Here is an 18,428-nt window from a genome sequence, read left to right on the forward strand (position 1 = left end):
CATAAATATGTGCTTCTTTTCTTCTTGTCAACAAAAAAGGCAGCGTGGTGCGCCATGTGTCTGGTGTGATTGGCTCCTAAAGCGCTGCTAAGGTAATCAATGTAAATGTCTGCTAAATGAGTAATTGTATAAAATGTGTTTATGAAGTCTCCTCAATTCCCAGCAGGCCCTATTTGGCCCAAGGTTTCTGGCATACCAAAGTGTGCAAGCGCAACTGGCAATGGCACGCACTAGCATGCTTGCTTTAAGCCCAACAGTGGAACCTCAGCTATTGACTTCTGTACAGTATGTCCAACTACAAAACATTCTTGAAAACACTGAGGAAAAAATAACTCGTATTTCACCATTTGAGGGTAAATCCATTTCCATTTTAAATCTGGAGGCTGATCGCACAGCTAAATACAGTCAGCGGACAACAAAAACAAGTGTTGAGTTTTCACACAAGACCCGTCACGCCTGCTGGAGTCCAACATGAGTAAAGCTGTATAACAAAATAGCAACTGAATCAGCCAATCAGTTCATGATTACCTAAAAACATCCAGTTGTGCTCTGAAGTTAACAAAGCTGAATATTCACAACTCTTGACACGGAAACAATCCTCACTCTTAAAATGATTGAGCCACACAATACAGTTGATCTCCACCTGTTCTCAAAGGGCTCTATAGCTGTGAAGATGGCTTTAATAATAACCGTTAGACTGCGATAATAAGCACTAAGTAATCTGTCAGTCGGTGAAATAGTGTGAGCTAAATTTAGGCCGCTCTGTATCTCAACACTCTTGGCTGCTTTACAAACCCCGTGAGCTAGAAGAGCAGCGCTATGAGATAAGCCCACAGACATTCGAAGAGCTTAGCCAATAGAGCTGCGGCACATTTCTAATATCGCAAAACTGATCAAAAGTTTTATTCAGCCTTCTTGAAAGTGGCTATCATGTTTAATTTCTTTTTAATATATACTTTACATACTTTCTGTTTGAAAGTTCTACCTTTGCTCCTGATTGGTGAACAGGAAATCCAGCCCCTGAGAGAGGAAATGACTTCATGGCCGTGGCGGGTAAATAGGAAGTGCTTCCAGTTGAATTGTCTGCAAAAAAAAAAAAAAAAAGTAGAAAGTTGCACTGTGATCATGATGACATTATTATTATTATTTATTTGAAATATGAAGTCGCCTTATGCTACAGCTCTTTAAAGCCAAATAAAGCCATTGATTTGCCCGCTTATTGCATGGTCATTTGCCAAGGTAGGAGTAAGTTTAAAATAGTTTTGCTTTTTGCAACGCAGTATTTGTCTGAATTTTTAAATGTTAGATTTTCTAGTTCCTCCACTGAATCAGCTGTGACAGGCTGACAGACGGGGAGGGAGGGAGGGAGAGAGCGAGCATGTGGGTGCTACCTGCTAATATTAAGATGCGATTTCATCAATCCAAACACAGGTGGACAAGTAAGACATTCCTAGTCACACCTGGAGTGTGTTTCCAGTCACACATGTTTCTATTGTGTATTTCTATCAGTTTTCTGAGGAGGGAGGATGTGTACGTATACTGGCTTTCTCTTAACATTACTTTTAATCTGTGAAAACTGGGCCACCTATAGCAGAATTTCTGCGATTTACATTTCAGAATCAACATACAAATCTTATTTATTTACCATATCAATTAAATACGCTTTAGCAATATGTTACGCATTGGCTAATAATAATAAAGATAATTGAAATTTTCCAATTAACTTTAAGCACTCACACTTGAGTTTTATTTCCCAGAGATGGGTTGCAGCTGGAAGGGCATCTGCTGCGTAAAAAACGTGCTGGACAGGTTGGCGGTTCCTTTCGCTATGGCGACCCCAGATTAACAAAGTGACAAAGCCGACAAGAAAAAGAATGAAGAACACTTTAGTTTTAACATGCTGTTTTTATAAAAATCCCTTTAACATATATTTTTGAACATTTAAAGTAAATAAATTGTGTTATTATGCCTCTTTCGAATCAAAGTATTAGGCTAGGCTAAAGACATGTCACTCGTATAGTTTTGAATGGGGAAAGGTGTAACGGTCAATATGGCAAAGCGCATTTATTTCGAACTGTGATCAAAACTGACTGGAACTAACTGTGAATTTCAACGAAAAAAAATGCACACCCTCCAGCCAATCAGAATCAAGAATTTCAACAGACCATGGAATAAAGGAAATTGATTTGCACTCAAATTACTCAACATTACATTGTACCTTTTAAAAAAGGATATATATCTTACCCAAGGTGACAACAATTAAAAAAATAAATACTGTCATTTAGAGCTTTTTTCAGTGATTGATTATTGATCAGAATTATATATGTTCTTGTTGTATCTGAAAATCTGTGTTATTCCATCAAATATTAATTTCTTAACTTCTAATATTAAAACATTGCTTTGTGTATATTTAATTGCTTATTAATTATTTTAATTGTATTATATTTACACACACACACAAACACACACACTCAGTGTTGGCAGTAATGCCTTACAAAACTAATGTGATTACAGTAGTATAATATTTAACAGCAACACATTAATATAACACATTACTAATATTGTTTTTCTAATATTAATATTGGCGAGGCAGTGGCGCAGTAGGTAATGCTCTCGCCTCACAGCAAGAAGGTCGCTGGGTCGCTGGTTCGAGCCTTGGCTCAGTTGACGTTTCTGTGTGGAGTTGATGTGTGCATGTTCGCGTGGGTTTCCTCCGGGTGCTCCGGTTTCCCCCATAGTCCAAAGACATGCGGTACAGGTGAATTGGGTAGGCTAAATTGTCTGTAGTGTATGAGTATGTGTGTGGATGTTTCCCTAAGATGGGATGCGGCTGGAAGGGCATCCGCTGCGTAAAAACTTGCTGGATAAGTTGGCGGTTCATTCCGCTTTGGCAACCCCAGATTTATAAAGGGACTAAGCCAAAAAGAAAATTAATAATTAATATTATTAATATTATTGCTTGTTACAATCTCAGTAACGCAAGTTACATCAATGCATTTTAACCCGATATGGTTAAGTTTTTAAAGAATGTAGGGGAGAGCGGGGCACAAAGTAACACTTTTTGGTTTTGGTCAAATAATGAACAAAACAATAGGGTTAGACAAACCATATTTTTTTTTTACCAACAATACACAAGCCTCTCCTACAAATGAGCACTGGTTGTATGATCGCCGGACCTATGGTTTCTGTGCAGTATTGCCAAAACTGCCGGGAGTAAAAATTTTTACTATTTACCCCACCTGTGGGGCAGGTTGTAACAGTCAGAAGATTAGTTGTCACACATGCTTACAAAGGCAGATTTCACACAGCTAATTTAAATTCAGTTTACTTAAAACAGTAGCTATATTTATTCAGTAATTGGCTCTTTTATTTATTTTTTCTACATAGCAGAGTATGTTTATTAATTTCTTTGTTTATTGGATAAACACATTTGAATCTATTTGCATTATTATCCTTTTATCCTGTATTATACAAGCCATTTGCATTATTAGCAATAAAATATTTTTTTCTAATAAAATATTTTTTCTAATAAAAACATTTTTATGTAAAAAGTTCTCAACATTACACTCAAAATTCAAAAAAAAATTATTTAGTTAGTTTAATTGTTGTCCAACAGTGTGTGGTTTAATCGCAACACCCTGTTACAACTAACTCCGCTGTGTCATGTTTTCCTCAAAACTAGCTTGCAGTCACTGTTTGTTATTTACATCTTTCAAAATAGTTCCATCTGTTAGCATAGAAGACAGTAATCACAACTATATAACATTTTACTAACATACTTTTACAGATTGTTTTAAATATAAAAAATAACTGGCAGGAAGACGTCTGCTGACACACTGTGGTGAAAACCTTGGAAGCATGCCATGGTTAACCCTAAGCAAATACCTTAAAACTGTGTGTTACATTTAACCCTGTGTTACTTCTTGCCCCTCACTCCCCTACCAACACCGCAATAAATTAAAAACAGCACACTGCATGCACCATAGAACATAAAACCACGGTTAACGTTAAAATAGCATGTCTAATTATTGTTCCTGGAGAGGTATCAGTGAATTTTAGAAACCTTCTCAGCAAAATCCCTGTCAAAACCCACCAACAAACCTTTTTACACAAACCACTTAACGCTACATAGCATCTTGACACTGAATTACGAGCAGACACTGAGCCACCTTAAATCGGCTGTGTAAACATGACTATAAGTGAGCCATACAAAGAGTAACTGTTAGTCAACTAACAGTTAGTCTGAGAGTAAGTAACAGTTAGTCTGATAATGGGTATAGAAGTCTTGATAGGATACAGCTGTGGATATGCACATTTAAGTTACTGTGATGGTTAGGTTGGGGTAGATGTTAATAAAATACAATAAATTAAAAATTTAATGAATAATATAAATCATTTTCATTAACTTCCGGCCGCAACAGTATCTGATCTAACAACAACCCTGCTTATGTCTCTAGCCTTTTAGTGGGTCATATGGTTTCCATGACAACTCAACACGCCATTTTCACCTCATGGTGTCGTAAAAGCAAAAGTATATTGTATTTGTTGTCGAAAGAGATTCAGCTAATAATTTTAGAACACACTTTTAATGCTTTATGTTATAATCTACTAATTATAATTGAGTATGATTTTAATATTTGTGTCATTCCACAGAAATCTAATTTGTTTTTCTGTCAGTAGACTTTACAGAACTATTACACTTGAAAAACTCTTTAGCTTTATCATCTCTTTATATTTTAAAATAAAACGATATGTTATTTGAACAGTTACACCTTTTTGAGTCATCAGTGTGGCAATAATTGTTGTTTAATCACTTATGTAAAGCACCACAAAACCGCTCGTCCCCAAAGTCATGGACAGGAGAAAAAAGCTTTATTTTGACGTCAAAAATAGATTTTTCTACAATTGAAAATACAAAAATGTTTTTAGAAATATAAAATTTATGGTATAAAAGACATTTTTAAAAGTCAAATAAACAAATAATACAATGTATATAAGGAAAGTAGTTATTTTCTGGAGTTGTGTCACTGTGTAACATGTAATTAAAAGTCTATTATATTGAAAAAAAAAAAAATATATATATATATATATATGTATATATATATACAGTTGAAGTCAGAATTTTTAGCCCCCCTTTGATTTTTTTTCTTTTTTTTTATATTTCCCAAATGATGTTTAACAGAGCAGGAACATTTTGACAGTATGTCTCATAATATGTTTGTGTTCTGGAGAAAGTCTTATTTGTTTTATTTCGGCTAGAATAAAAGCAGTTTTTTATTTTTTAAACACCATTTTAAGGACAAAGTCATTAACCTCTTAAAGCTAATTTTTTTCTGACTGTCTACAGAACAAACTTTCAACCTTATACAATAAACTGTCTAATTACCCTAACCTGCCTAATTAACCTAATTAACCTAGTTAAGCCTTTAAATGCCGTGATAGCAAAGATAAAATAAATCAGTTGTTAGAGATGGGTTATGAAAACTATCATGATTAAAAATGTGTTGAACAAATATTCTCTCCATTAAACAGAAATTGGGGAAAAAAATAAACAGGGGTTCTAATAATTCAGGGGGGCTAATAATTCTGACTTCAACTGTACTTTCTCTGTGAATTTAAGATTTTACTTTGAGTCACATATATAACACTGGAATAACTGGGTTACACTTTGAAAGAAACTTGTCCAACTCTGTTTACGCGTCACTCAGTGTTCCCCGTCTACACACAAACGCTGCGACTAAACTGAGAGCCCTAAAAATAGAGTCCTCTGGAAAAAGCCCCATCCAGAGCTTTCAGTCTCAACCCAGAGCAAACCAAGAGCTTTGACTTACCTTGACTGGCAGCCGATGTGTACGCCATGGTGTTACTCAACGCCATGTTGAGACATCCTTCAGACGACACTGGAAAGTGCACTGCCGTGAGCGTCGGGCTGCAAGGGGGAACAGCACTGCATTTAGATCCTAAATCCCAGTGCATGGTCTGACTAGATCTTATGACACAGCGCTCCAATTCGGGTCATAACCCTCTCTATGTGGAAGAAGACTCTTCGTAAAAGATCTTGAAAGATGCTTTTACTCGTAAAACGCTTAACAAGAGTATCAAGGGTGATGAGCAGCGATCAAAATAGACCACATGCGAACAAGACCTTTAAAAAGATCTCATTTCTACACCAGGATATCAATGATTGCTGTAGTACCTAAAGGTTTATTACAATGTTATAACTACAGCAGTTAATCGTAATTATATACTCCTTACCTTTCGTTGTAGAGCGAACAGTTTTGCAGATGTAACTTGCCCTTCACATGCTGGTCCCAGTCCTGAAAACAGCACACACACAAACACACACACACACACACACACACACACACACACACACACACACACACACACACACACACACACACACACACACACACACACGATATGTCCGTCAGATGCTTCTCTATGAGAGCGAGAATATTTTTTTCTTTGCGTATCCCAAAAGCATATAGGCCAATTAGAGAGCTGGTAGTTCAGAGAGTCGAGTACGAATGTGAATGTGACAAACTCCCGGAGAACAACTGCGTCCTCCTCCCCACTCCACACACACACAAATGCCAGCTGCCACCAAAACATTCACACCCCAGTGTAACCAATGAGCAGCTTTTAGTCCTGTATCACCAAACATTTTCAAGATTATGAAGAAATATCTAGATTTGAAATAAAAAACAGTTGAGGCCAACTGGATCTTAATAATGGATACTAAATATACTGAGCGACATCTAGATAAACATACTGCAAGGGAAGTGAGCAAAATTCACATGAAAAATACTATAGTAATTTATCTATAGTGTTTTATAGTAGACTACCTGGCAAAAGTCTTGTCACCTATCAAAGTTTTAGGAACAACAAATAATATCTTGACTTCTAGTTGATCATTTGGTATTAGAAGTGGCTTATATGAAAGGCAAAGGCCTCCAGATTATGCTAATTTTACCAAAATAAAATATGATCATGCTTCGATTTTCAAATTAATTAGGACAGTGAGGTCTGACTTTGCTTGGACAAAAGTCTTGTCACTTGACAGAAATAATGTACAGTAAAGAATATAAAGTCATGGTGCTGTGGAAAAATAATGAATATTGTGTATGACTCCCATGAGCTTGGAGGACTGCATCCATACATCTCTGCAATGACTCGAATAACTTATTAATAAAGTCATCTGGAATGGCAAAGAAAGCGTTCTTGCAGGGCTCCCAGAGTTCATCAAGATTCTTTGGATTCATCTTTAATGCCTTCTACTTTATCTTACCCCCGATATGCTCAATAATGTACATATCTGTTGACTAGGCTGGCCAATCTTGGAGAACTTTGACCTTCTTTGCATTCAGGAACTTTGATGTGGAGGCTGAAGTACGAGAAGAAGCGCTATCCTGCTGAAGAATAGCACAAATGTCTTGATACCCCAGGCTGTTGCCAACCATTCTGCAGATCTCTCGCACACCCCCATACTGAATGCAACCCTAAACCATTATTTTTCCTTCACCAAACTTGACTGATTTCTGTGAGAATCTTGAGTTCATGCTGGTTCCAATAGATCTTCTGCTGTATTTATGATGATTGGGATACAGTTCAACAGATGATTCATCAAAAAAATTGCAACCCAAGCTCATTCTGGAAACGTAGCCCCGCGGACGTTTCTGGAGACCGCGATTTACGCGGCCGGAGGTACGTAAAGGCCACGTCTGGTTTTTTTCGAGCGAACGCTGCGGGGCAGTGTGGCGCCGCTCCGCCCCTCCTCTTCGCGCTCGCCGGCCGACGGCTCGCCTCCGAGTGGAGGGCTTTCCAGACGCAATCAGTTTGTCCGCCTAGCTCACAGCGTTGCGTCGGCGGAGCGGAGGCCCCGGAGGAGGAGCCGGCCGCGGTAGACGACGACCGGGATCGAGTCCGGGGAACAGCGGGTTCCGGAAATCAGGTGAGACGAAAAACGGAATCCGGAAAATAAGGGCGAGAACGCGGCGGGATCTGAAAACGCGGTCGAAATCGATGACGAGGGCTTTTGCTTTTTTTTTTTTTCCGATCCAGCGGCTTTTCGCGCGAGAACGGCGCGCACAGCGGCCTCTCGCGGATCCGCGAAAACAAAAAAACACTCGAATACGTACCTCCCGGGACGTAAATCGCGGTCCGCAGAAACGTCCGCGGGGCTACGTTTCCACAATGAGCCCGGGTTGAAAAATTTACCTTCTGCCACTTTTCCAAATTATCAACAAGAAGTCAAGTTAATATTTTTTTGCTCTTACAACTGGGATTGACTACAAGACTTTTGTCTGGTAGTCTACTATAGTACTTGAGTTATTAACACAATAACTATAGTAATATAAACTAATTACCCAATACTATAGGGTGAATTAAGCTACAATACACCACAGTATACTGTAGTAAAAACTAAAGTAAACTACTGTATTTATTCCAGTTTATCAGTTCAATATAATTAACACTACAATTTCATGCAGCATTTGTTAGCAATGAATAATAAATAACATATACAGTATTATATACTTTAGAATGGTTCAAAGACACAATAGAATTTACTATAAATTACTATGGTATTTTTCTTTCTTCTCTACACTAGTGTTTAAAAACAACAACAACAACAACAACAAAAAGAGTTTTAATTCAGTTACTTCTATATTTTGGTGTCACCTATCAGAAGGAAATATAAGGAACACAGGCTCATTCTAAAACCGTAGTCCTATATACGCTTCTGGAGACAGCAAATTATGTAGCCAGAGGTACGTATGGCTGCATTTTGTTTTTTTGAACAAACGCAATAGGGCAGTGTGACGCCTTTCCTTTTTGCGCTTACCAGCTGACCGCTTACTTCTGTGTGGACGGCTTTCCCGCTCTAACCAGTTTGTCTACTTAGCTCGTCATGAACGTCAGCGGATTTGAGATGCAGAGAGGAGATGATCACGATGAAGGTGTTCGAGTCCGGTGAAGAACGGTTCCAGAAACCAGGTAAGACAAAAATAAAATCCAAAAAATCAAACAAACAAGTAAGTAACAGGGTGAGAATGTGGTAAAATCTAAAAATGGTAAAAATCAGACGAGGGCTTTTCTGTTTTTGGACTGCTTTTGTAAATTGTTGTTTGGGTTTAGGGAAGTAAGTGGGTAGGTGGGTCAATCGATAAAATTGGGTGGGTTTAGGGAAGGAGTAGGGTGGGTCCGTCGATTGGTCAGTCAGTCATCCAGTCAGTCAGAAAGTCAGTCAGTCTACAGCGGCCTCTGGTGGGTTTAAGCGAGAACAGTGCGGGCACGAAAGTCACTTGCGAGAGAAATTTAAGATATGAAAAAGCGTACAGAGCCGCCTCTCGTGGATTTGCGAAAACAAAAACTGCAAAAATACGTACCTCCTGGGATATATTTCTCGGTCTCCAAAAACGTACATGGGACTACGTTTTTATAATGAACCTGAGTTCCCAAACATGATTTTTTGCTGATAATAATTGTAATAATTCAGTGAGATGCAGAGCTACCTGCCCAAGTGTTTAGACACAAACAATTTTAAAGGAAAATTTAAACTTATTTGAAAAGGGATTGTGTACAATTGTTGATTGATCCGGATTTAGTTTTCTATCACAGTTTCTTGGCAGGTGATCATAGTCATAGCAGGTTAACATTAAACAGCAAATGATGTGTAATGTAGCTGTGTGAACTTTTACAGAGTTAGCCTAGCGATGCCTACAGCGAACAATCTTCCTGGTGATGTGGAGCTGATCTGTAAATCACAGCACATTACTGTATGTTAGCTGATCAATCAGAGCCTTTTGAGGGCTGGTTTTCAGAGGAACTAGGAAATATGACGAAAAATGTCGTTTTCATGTTAGCTGTTTAGCTGTATATAATCAAAGTGGGATAAATGAAAAAATAACGTGATTTTCTACAAAGGAAGCATGAGCACACATTGCTTTGCATCTTATAAACACACAACCAAGCCCTAAAATACACTCTAGACAACCCCTTTAAAACATCCACTTGGCATGATTTTAAATAAGATCTTAGTTCTAGTTTAATATATAAATATATATAGATGTGCACATGTTTCTGTCTTCTGATAGAGTTTTCAAAAGAGTTTTAAAGCATCACAGGCTCATTGGAAACACATGCTTCACACTACATTTTTGTAACGATTCAAAAAACGTCTGTTTGACTGCAGTGTCTGGGTGAACTAAATTCTAAGGAGCAGCATGATTCCAAAAACGCTTATTGCTTTTCCCACTGATGATAATTACATGGTCATATTAGCGATGAATGGTGTTGTACTTGTGACGCAGATCACTCGGTTTTGCAAAAGATATGTAACAATCAACTCAAAACTATGTGGTTGCATTGCACTCTCAGGTTTGCTTATTACAGTATTAGCTGGGTTTAGTTCAGGTGATCTGTATTGCGTGGATGTTTCTGAAACGTACATCATAATGTACCAGAAGTAACGCATTACAGCTTTACAAAAATACAGACAGCGCCCTCTAGTGGATTTGTCATCTAAAACGTGCAATGAAATGAACATGGAGCATCATATTTTTAACGTTTGCAAAAATGTAGATTGAGACACTAGTCAGAGTCACGAAAAAACACAATAACTAATAGATGAGGATCTAGGAGATCTTAAAGAATCTGCAGAGCAAAAATGCATAAAAACACAAAGAATGGAAGGGACAAACTCATTTTAAAAAGTAAAACAAACAGGCACAAAAGTAAGAAAAGCACAAAATGATCAAATGTCAAAAAATATATAAATAAATAAATACACTCTCAGAAATAAAGGTACAGGAGCTGTCACTGGGGCAGTAGCTTTTTAAAATATACATATTTACACCCTAATAGACCACAGTGGTACCTTAAAGGTGCGTTTTAGTACCCAAATGTACCTAAAAAGTACTTTTGATGTACCATTATGGACCCTTCAGGTACAAATATGTACACCTTTTGAATAGGTACTGCCCCAGTGAGAGTTCCTGTAACTTTATTTCTGAGCCTGTACAATGCTGATGTTGGTAAGGCTTTTTAACGGGAGATTTTAAAGTGTTTATAATTTCAAAGGATAAATAACAGGTTCTCCTGCTTTGCCTCAACCAACATGTCAGACTATTTATTATTAGAAGCAAACAGATAAATAAAACTATAATATCTATATTATTTATACTGCATTTAGCTGAGCTTTATTTTCTGTTTGACCCAAGACGAACCAAATAGAGCAACAAAGTGTCGTGTGGTGCTCGAACACTAGATTATTACAATCAATAGGAAAAGTCATGTTTGGAAATGTAAATTATTATTTCATTTTGTATTTCCACAAGCCGGAAAACAGTAGAGAATAAACTGAAAATAAAATCCAAATCAGGAAACAAAGAGCAAAAGCAGACAGAGAAGCACTAACAAACAGACATGAAACAAATTGTATAGATAAATAGATGATTGCAGTTTATGTGAAAGCAATTCTTGTTATTGTTAACTTTCTCTAAGACATTTTAACTTATTTGTCCTACTAACACACTACACCAAAAGCCAGTATAAGAAATTATTTAAACCTTTTTTTTTTGGTGAATACTAATGAATCTAATACTAGTTCCATCAGACTTTCATGCTGTACTGTATGTATGGTATACAGAATTCTTGAGCAGAGTAGCAAAGCTTAGTCAAATGCAGTTTGACTCCATTTGCATTTCATATTTAGAACCTCTCTGTGATTTAATCTCAAGTTTTTAGTATTAAAAACAAGTTTAAAACAGAGCCGATTTTTGTTTTTTGTCCCTCTGCACTCTTGGAAATAAAGGTACTAGAGCTGTCACTGGGGTGGTACCTTTTCAAAAGATACACATTTTCACTCAAAGGGTTCATATTGGTGCCTCAAAAGCTTATATTTGTACCTACCTAACATTTTAAGATGAACACGTATCGTAATTTCTATGTACTAATATGTACCCTTGAGGTATTAATAAGGACCCTTTAGGAGTAAATGTGTAGCTTTTAAAAAGTTAACATCCCAGTGAAAGCTCATGTCCCTTTATTTCTGAGAGTGTGGGGTGATGTGAGCAGGTAAATAATGATGAATACAGTTCCAATGACGTTTCTAATTTCATCAACGTTCAAGCTCTGTTTACACTTGCTGTTAAGATGCATTTTTGATAATCCTATTACAAGTCAAAATGTTCAAAACAGGTGTGAATGCAGGTAACTGATATTTTGAGCTTGTTCACTTTTGACCCCCTCCAGAGTTTGTAAAAAAAAAAACACTTTTGACTAGACTTCTTTCAACCTAATGACTTAATTCTTAAAAAGCAGGACAAATGGAATCTCTCAAATGAAAGAGTTGTCTCTGAATCCCTTTAAGAGATTAAATTATATATTATATATTATATTATATTATATTTAAGAGTTATATTCTCGAAATGCAACAAATTACATGTGTTTCATAAGAGCTGAGAAAATGTGTTGGTAATCTGTGATTGTAGTCTATAAAAAATATCTGTTAATTCATTGGTTCTGTTTTTCAGGATTCAGAGTTTTTGTTTACAGTTATGATTTGCATAATAGTACCTTGATCTCTGCTCTGTCAAATTTTGCTGTTGAATATTGAACTGTTCAAGTTTAACAAAGTGACTTTTACTGACATTTTAGTAGTTTAAAACAATATATTGTGTAAGAAATATTATATAGAGAGAGTTTAAATACGAAAAAGTACTGGCAGTTTATTACCAGGATTTTAAATCCGAATTTACAAAACTGAGCCAGACTATTAAAAGACTTCAGTATTTTTCCTATTTAAAAGTGAATAAAAGTGACCTTTTTAAACTTTTCAATATTAGACTTTGTAGGCGGAAAGATCAAAGTCCCATTACAAAAGATTAAAATAAACTAAAATAACTGTTGGAAAGCCATCTTATAAGTTTCTGACTCTCACAGAAAGTGGTTAAAAATGGAGAAGCTCAAAACTTTTCAGACCCCATTTACTCCTCTGTTTTACACAGTCTACTTTTAATCAAATCAAGGTAGATGCACCAGATGTGAACATATGTAAACATAGTCATATAAGCGCTCTGCATTTGCTGTTTAAGTGGTTACTCTAAATCATTTTTGAAAGTGGTACAAATGAGGCATTTCCATAAATCTCAAAAAAAAGGCAGGTCCACTCACCTTCAAGTTGTAAACCTTCTTTTCACAAATGGTGCACTGATGGGGTAGATGTGAAGGTGTTGTCCCGTGATAGTCATTAAACTGGTGGGGCTGTAATGACAAAGTCCTCTCTTCCTCCACTTGGGCAACCTGTGGCTGTGATTGAAATCCCCCTTGTTGCCCAATGGGTGGGCCAATCCCTGGCCCACAAGTCGAGTTAAACTTAGGATCTGCTGTGGGTTCCTCTGGGTTATACAACTCTGCTCTCGGACCAACAAATCCTGGTCCAGGTGGAACCCAACCCCCAGAAACTGCTCCTATATCCATCTTTCCCAAGTTCATCGGACCTTTCCATTGATCTTTGGAGCCAGACGAGGAAAGAGATCCCAGACTCTGATCATTGCTTCCTCCTTTGAAACCAGTTTGTTGTACTGGGCTTTCAGAAGAATAGAAGTCTCTCTGGAAATTAGGCTGGACATTGTTTCTGGGTTGTGTGTTGGCTCCGCCATACTGTCCCCCATCACATACTTTATTAGAAGATCCTCCCAGATATCCAAACTGCAAGCGACGGTCCATATCTGCTGGGTATGTTCCAGATTTCTTGCTGAAGTCATTGTGTTGACAAGATTTCTGGATGGACACTCCGCTGAAGGTGCTGGGCCTGATCCCAGTGGGATTTGGGGTAAAGCCACCACCAACCATTTGTCCCAGAGCAGCATTCGGAGGTGGGAAGGCTATAGGTGGAGGTGGAAAGGCTCCGCCATGGGACTGACCCATGCTTGAACCCCGAAGGTGGTTGAAGAGAGGCTGGGACATTGCCACATTGGAGAGGACCTGATTGAGGACAGTGGCTGCGGCGGCAGTGTTGGTGGTCTGGGCAAGTTTGAGGCGGTGCAGTGTGAGCTGGGCCTGAAGCTGAGCCAGCTGGAGACTGGCAGGACTCAACAGCAGATTCTGGCCCACTCCACCATGAGCACCACCCAGAGGAGCAGACGAATTATCAAGCTTTTCCCCTGAGGTACTGTGGAGAGACACATATATCATCAATCAAAGGATCAAGACCCAGGGAAAATGTACACAGTAAAACTCCCTGTTCCTACTGAAAAGTTCCTACTGTCAGAAACTGTTCAAATGGTTTGTCAGAATACACAAAACACTTCATTGGTTCATAGGATTCTAGCTAGATTTTAAATCAAATGTTGTAGAATTGGTTAATAGTTTTACCAAGACCCTTGAAAACCAAGAACTGAGTGGAAATTACTACAGGAATGTTACCACACATTACATACTTTACAAAAACAAAGTAAGGTAAATGTTCCAAAACAGCACAGTACTACACAATACTCACACTATAGACTTACATGGTACTTCTGATGTTTTATCATAGTTTACCACAGGAATCTTTGTAAAGGAATCACCCTGGGCACCCAAAAACAGCTCAGAACTTCCAGGAATATAGTAAAAACATTAGTGATTCTCAGATCAGCAGAGGGACCATGGGTCAATATTTACCTAACAACCTGAAAACTGAAAGGGGTTGCTTTGCAAAACCTGAAGGTTTCGTCCAATTCTTCATAGCCAGACATGAGGACAGAAAATATGCACTCCCCCTGTCCCTGTATGAGTGGACTGATTAATGCGCTCACATGTTTGCTAAATTTAGCAAGCTCTACTATCAATCAAAATATCTGTGCAACCCTGATACCGCTCTCGCTGAGCACACACCCACAAAGTCAAGAACTGATATAAGAGGCAAAGCCCCAGGAGAACACTGTAATAGCGGTGAAAGAAGGAACAACAATAGCTGTGTTTACATCCACCTAAACCAGAGCTGTCCACACTCAGTCCTGGAGGGCCATTGTCCTGCAGAGTTTAGTTCCAACCCCAATCAGACACACCTGGGCTAACTAATCAAGCTCTTTCTAGGCTTTCAGAAACATCCTTGCAGGTGTGTTGAGGCAAGCTGCAACTAAAATCTGCAGGACACCGGTCCTCCAGGACTCCAGAAACTCCACTCCAGAAACAACTGGAACAAGGGGAGGCCCTCAGATCCTCTCAATATGAATTTGTGCAACTGAATCTTTTGGGGGGATTAACACCCCTCCAGAGCAGTGCTGGAGTCATTTAAGATTATGACATGGACTTACAGTAGCCTTTCCAGATCGTAAAGTTCACACATCAGTGCCAGCTCTTAATAAGTTGCCTTCTTTCTTTAGACCGGTAAATGTTAGGATAATCCTTTTCTACCTAGTACACAGATGTAGAAAGATACAACACACGTTTCATTACTGATCTGCTGGTAGGAGACGGAAGGTCCCGTTCAATGACTTGTGGGTTCATTTAGTTCTCCACTGCTTGTGTGTTGATGTGCTAATGGATTTTGTTACACCAGTTGTTTGCTTTACACATCAGACTTCTGCATCGAGTCCACAAAGCAAGTCTGGCAGTAGACTTTGTGGTACCTGACGTGGACCCTGACGCACACCTCTCAAAAAATGTAAGTACACATCACAGAGAAAGAGAGCGCAAGAGCTGTGATTGGTCGGCTTGGAAGTTGGTAGTTAATGGGTGGCGCGAGAGCCATAGGTGGGATTGAGCCTGGTGGTGCAAATGTGGAGTCCTGTGGGGAGCTCCAGATGGATACTTTTTTTTGCGTATACTTAATAATTAAAGTTGTTGCACATTAACTGGTTTCCTCCTTGTTCTTCCTTGAATGAGTGAGTTTGAGCTACTTTTATAGTAAGTTACCCTTTCACGCAATTCTGGTGTAAAACACATCAAAGTAAGGACAGAGAAACATAGAATAGCCTGTACTTCAAATGTGTTATTGTCAGAGTAACACAAACAGAAAGGAGACCTATAAATGCACAGCTATGGTTAAGGTATGTGACAAGGGGTACAATGATCTCTCAACACAACGATCTCTCAACAAAGTATAAATTAGGGTTTAGTCTCAACTCAAGATGCATTTTCATCAATCCAATCAAAAGCAGACAATGCATACAGGTAAGAATTTATATGCTCCCCACTTAACGCTAGTTTGTTTCAACTCAAGTTTTGGTAAAATATTAATCCAACCTACAAGACTAAAGGCTGATTTATACTTCCGCATCAAGTGCCTATGTATGGTCTGGCGCAACCTTCGTGCAGTCACATAGTCCTCGTCGTGATTGACGCGCATTGACCATATTGTAACTACACAACGCAAAGACGCGTAGCACAAGCTCTGTGCTTGGTCATCTTGGTAGCTGTGACGAGTGTGGGCAGTGCTGATAGCCAAGAGCCCGATGGTACGAGTGTTTACAAGTGTCGAGTCCGTTGAAGGAGCTCCAGTTTTGTGTTCACATTTGTTGCACATCCTCCAGTTCCTGCCTCTGAATAAGCAAGACTTAGCTACTAGTAAATTAGGGTAGCGTTCAGAAAAAAACAGGCTATGAGGTTATAATATTTCATTAAAGATTATGGGGCAATTTTTTAAACAAAATAATGAAGTGCACAACATTTATAACAAGCAGAACTGTAAACAAATAAACAGAAGAAGAGTAGATTTTTAATTCTTTCCCACTTTAAATTCCCATATTAGCACCTAAATTTAACAAATAATATCATGACAATCACATGACAAGCTATTCATCATCTGAAATTTAGAAATTTTGTTAAAGTTATATTTTAAATGCAACTTAGTGGTGTGTTTGTCCATATTTGTCCATAAACAACCCTTACCTCACTGATGATAAGCAAATAATTGTGAAATCTGGAATTTACTTCATCATCATTATCATTTTTATCATCAACATTTTTATCCACCCTTGCAGCCTGTCTGTACAGCTCAAAACTAAAGCCATCTTCATCCACCTTTTCTATCCAGGACATTTCCATGTCACCACTAGTCATCAATCTTAGTGTTAGGTTTGATCCTAATCTAACCATTGAGGCCCAAATCCTTTTTCATGATCTCAGGAATGTAGCAAGACTATACTTCACACACTCACCCAACATGATACTGAGAAACTCAATAAGAAACTCCAGCACACACAGAAAAGTGATATGAATCCCAGCACATCCTCCTAATTCTGCAATTGCTACAGACTGGCTTCACATTTCAGCCCAGATCGAGTATCAATTACATCAGTGTGTCCATGGCAATGCTCCCATTTACCTTTTAAAAATCTCCTTATTACTCCACAGAGCAGCACGTTGTCTCCGCTCCACAAATGCTCACCGACAGCTTCACCCTAAGACTAAAACCCAGACTATTAGGGATGGAGGCTTTTGCGCCGCTTATCCCCCGCCTACTGAATTCTCTTCCCTGAACACAAACATCTGATGCTTTAAAAAACGTCATAAAACATACCTTTTTAAGACATTTTTTAATTTCTTTTTTTACTATTTATCCATAAATCTTAGTTTGATACTGATTTTAACTGTCTTTTTTAAAATCATGTTCATACATATTGAGATATTCCTTAAAATGTAAAGTGCTTATATTATTATTTTTGATTATTATTATTATTTTATAAGATGGCAGAGTGACCTTGAAATATATTGCAGGACATTTTTTTCCATTATCGGAACAAACTAAAATGTACACCCAAAGCACATGTCTGTAAGTATTTCAAGCATTAGCCTAATGAATCTACAATTGCAGTGAGAAATTGGCAAGCCAGTCACCTCAGTTTGAAGCACTCGTGATATTCCTGCAGGGTTACAGCGACTGTCATCTGTCAATGACAATACACAGCCTGGAGCTCAGACTGCCATTATAATACACTGGGGAAAGTTGTGGTTAGAGTTATAAAATAGGGCTTGGGTTATATTGTAACAAAGTAAGCCAAATGAATTTTAATAAAAGAGTAAAAAAGACAGGACAAATATCTGTGGTTTAATGATGAAATTAATTTTATAGTATTAATTTAAATCAGACTTTAATGTTTCTTGTTTTTTTGTGTTTTTTTTAGGGGGGGGGGGGGTGTCATTGGTTCCCTTACAAGACCAACAATCATTAGCAGCCCCTACTTACGTATAAAAGAATCTCTTGATAGCAATTCCGTCGCTTTCCGTCGAGAATTCTTTAACGTTTCTTAGACTGCACATAAACATTATCTGTTAGCTTTATTCCAGTTAGCAAGTTGGCATATATCTGAGCACTTTTTTTAATACTGACTTTATATCATTGTTAACATGGGGGAATCCATGTAAAACTCTCACTGTTAGATTTTCTTATTAATATCTCTCAAAAAAGAATATCAATTTCAATTTCATTAGCAAATTAG

General features: G+C 38.0%; 1 protein-coding gene across 5 annotated transcripts in view; it reads right to left on the reverse strand.

Annotated features, from left to right (window-relative positions):
- The window catches only part of rbm20 (RNA binding motif protein 20), a 151,380-nt gene that overhangs the window by 46,476 nt on the left and 86,476 nt on the right, over positions 1-18,428 (reverse strand). For all 5 annotated transcript variants that reach the window (XR_015522245.1, XR_015522246.1, XM_087304612.1 and 2 more), the window contains exons 2-5: positions 13,177-14,176; positions 6,256-6,317; positions 5,832-5,929; positions 986-1,083 (exon numbers count right to left, since the gene is read on the reverse strand). Coding sequence is in view for 3 of the 5 variants with exons in the window: in XM_087304612.1 (XP_087160738.1) it covers positions 986-1,083; positions 5,832-5,929; positions 6,256-6,317; positions 13,177-14,176 (1,258 nt within the window). In the remaining 2 variants the exon portion in view is untranslated. The remainder of the gene's footprint in view (positions 1-985; positions 1,084-5,831; positions 5,930-6,255; positions 6,318-13,176; positions 14,177-18,428) is intronic.

This window comes from Danio rerio, chromosome 22 (genome assembly GCF_052040795.2).
Source record: "Danio rerio strain M-AB ecotype USA chromosome 22, GRCz13ab, whole genome shotgun sequence".
NCBI lineage: Eukaryota > Metazoa > Chordata > Actinopteri > Cypriniformes > Danionidae > Danio > Danio rerio.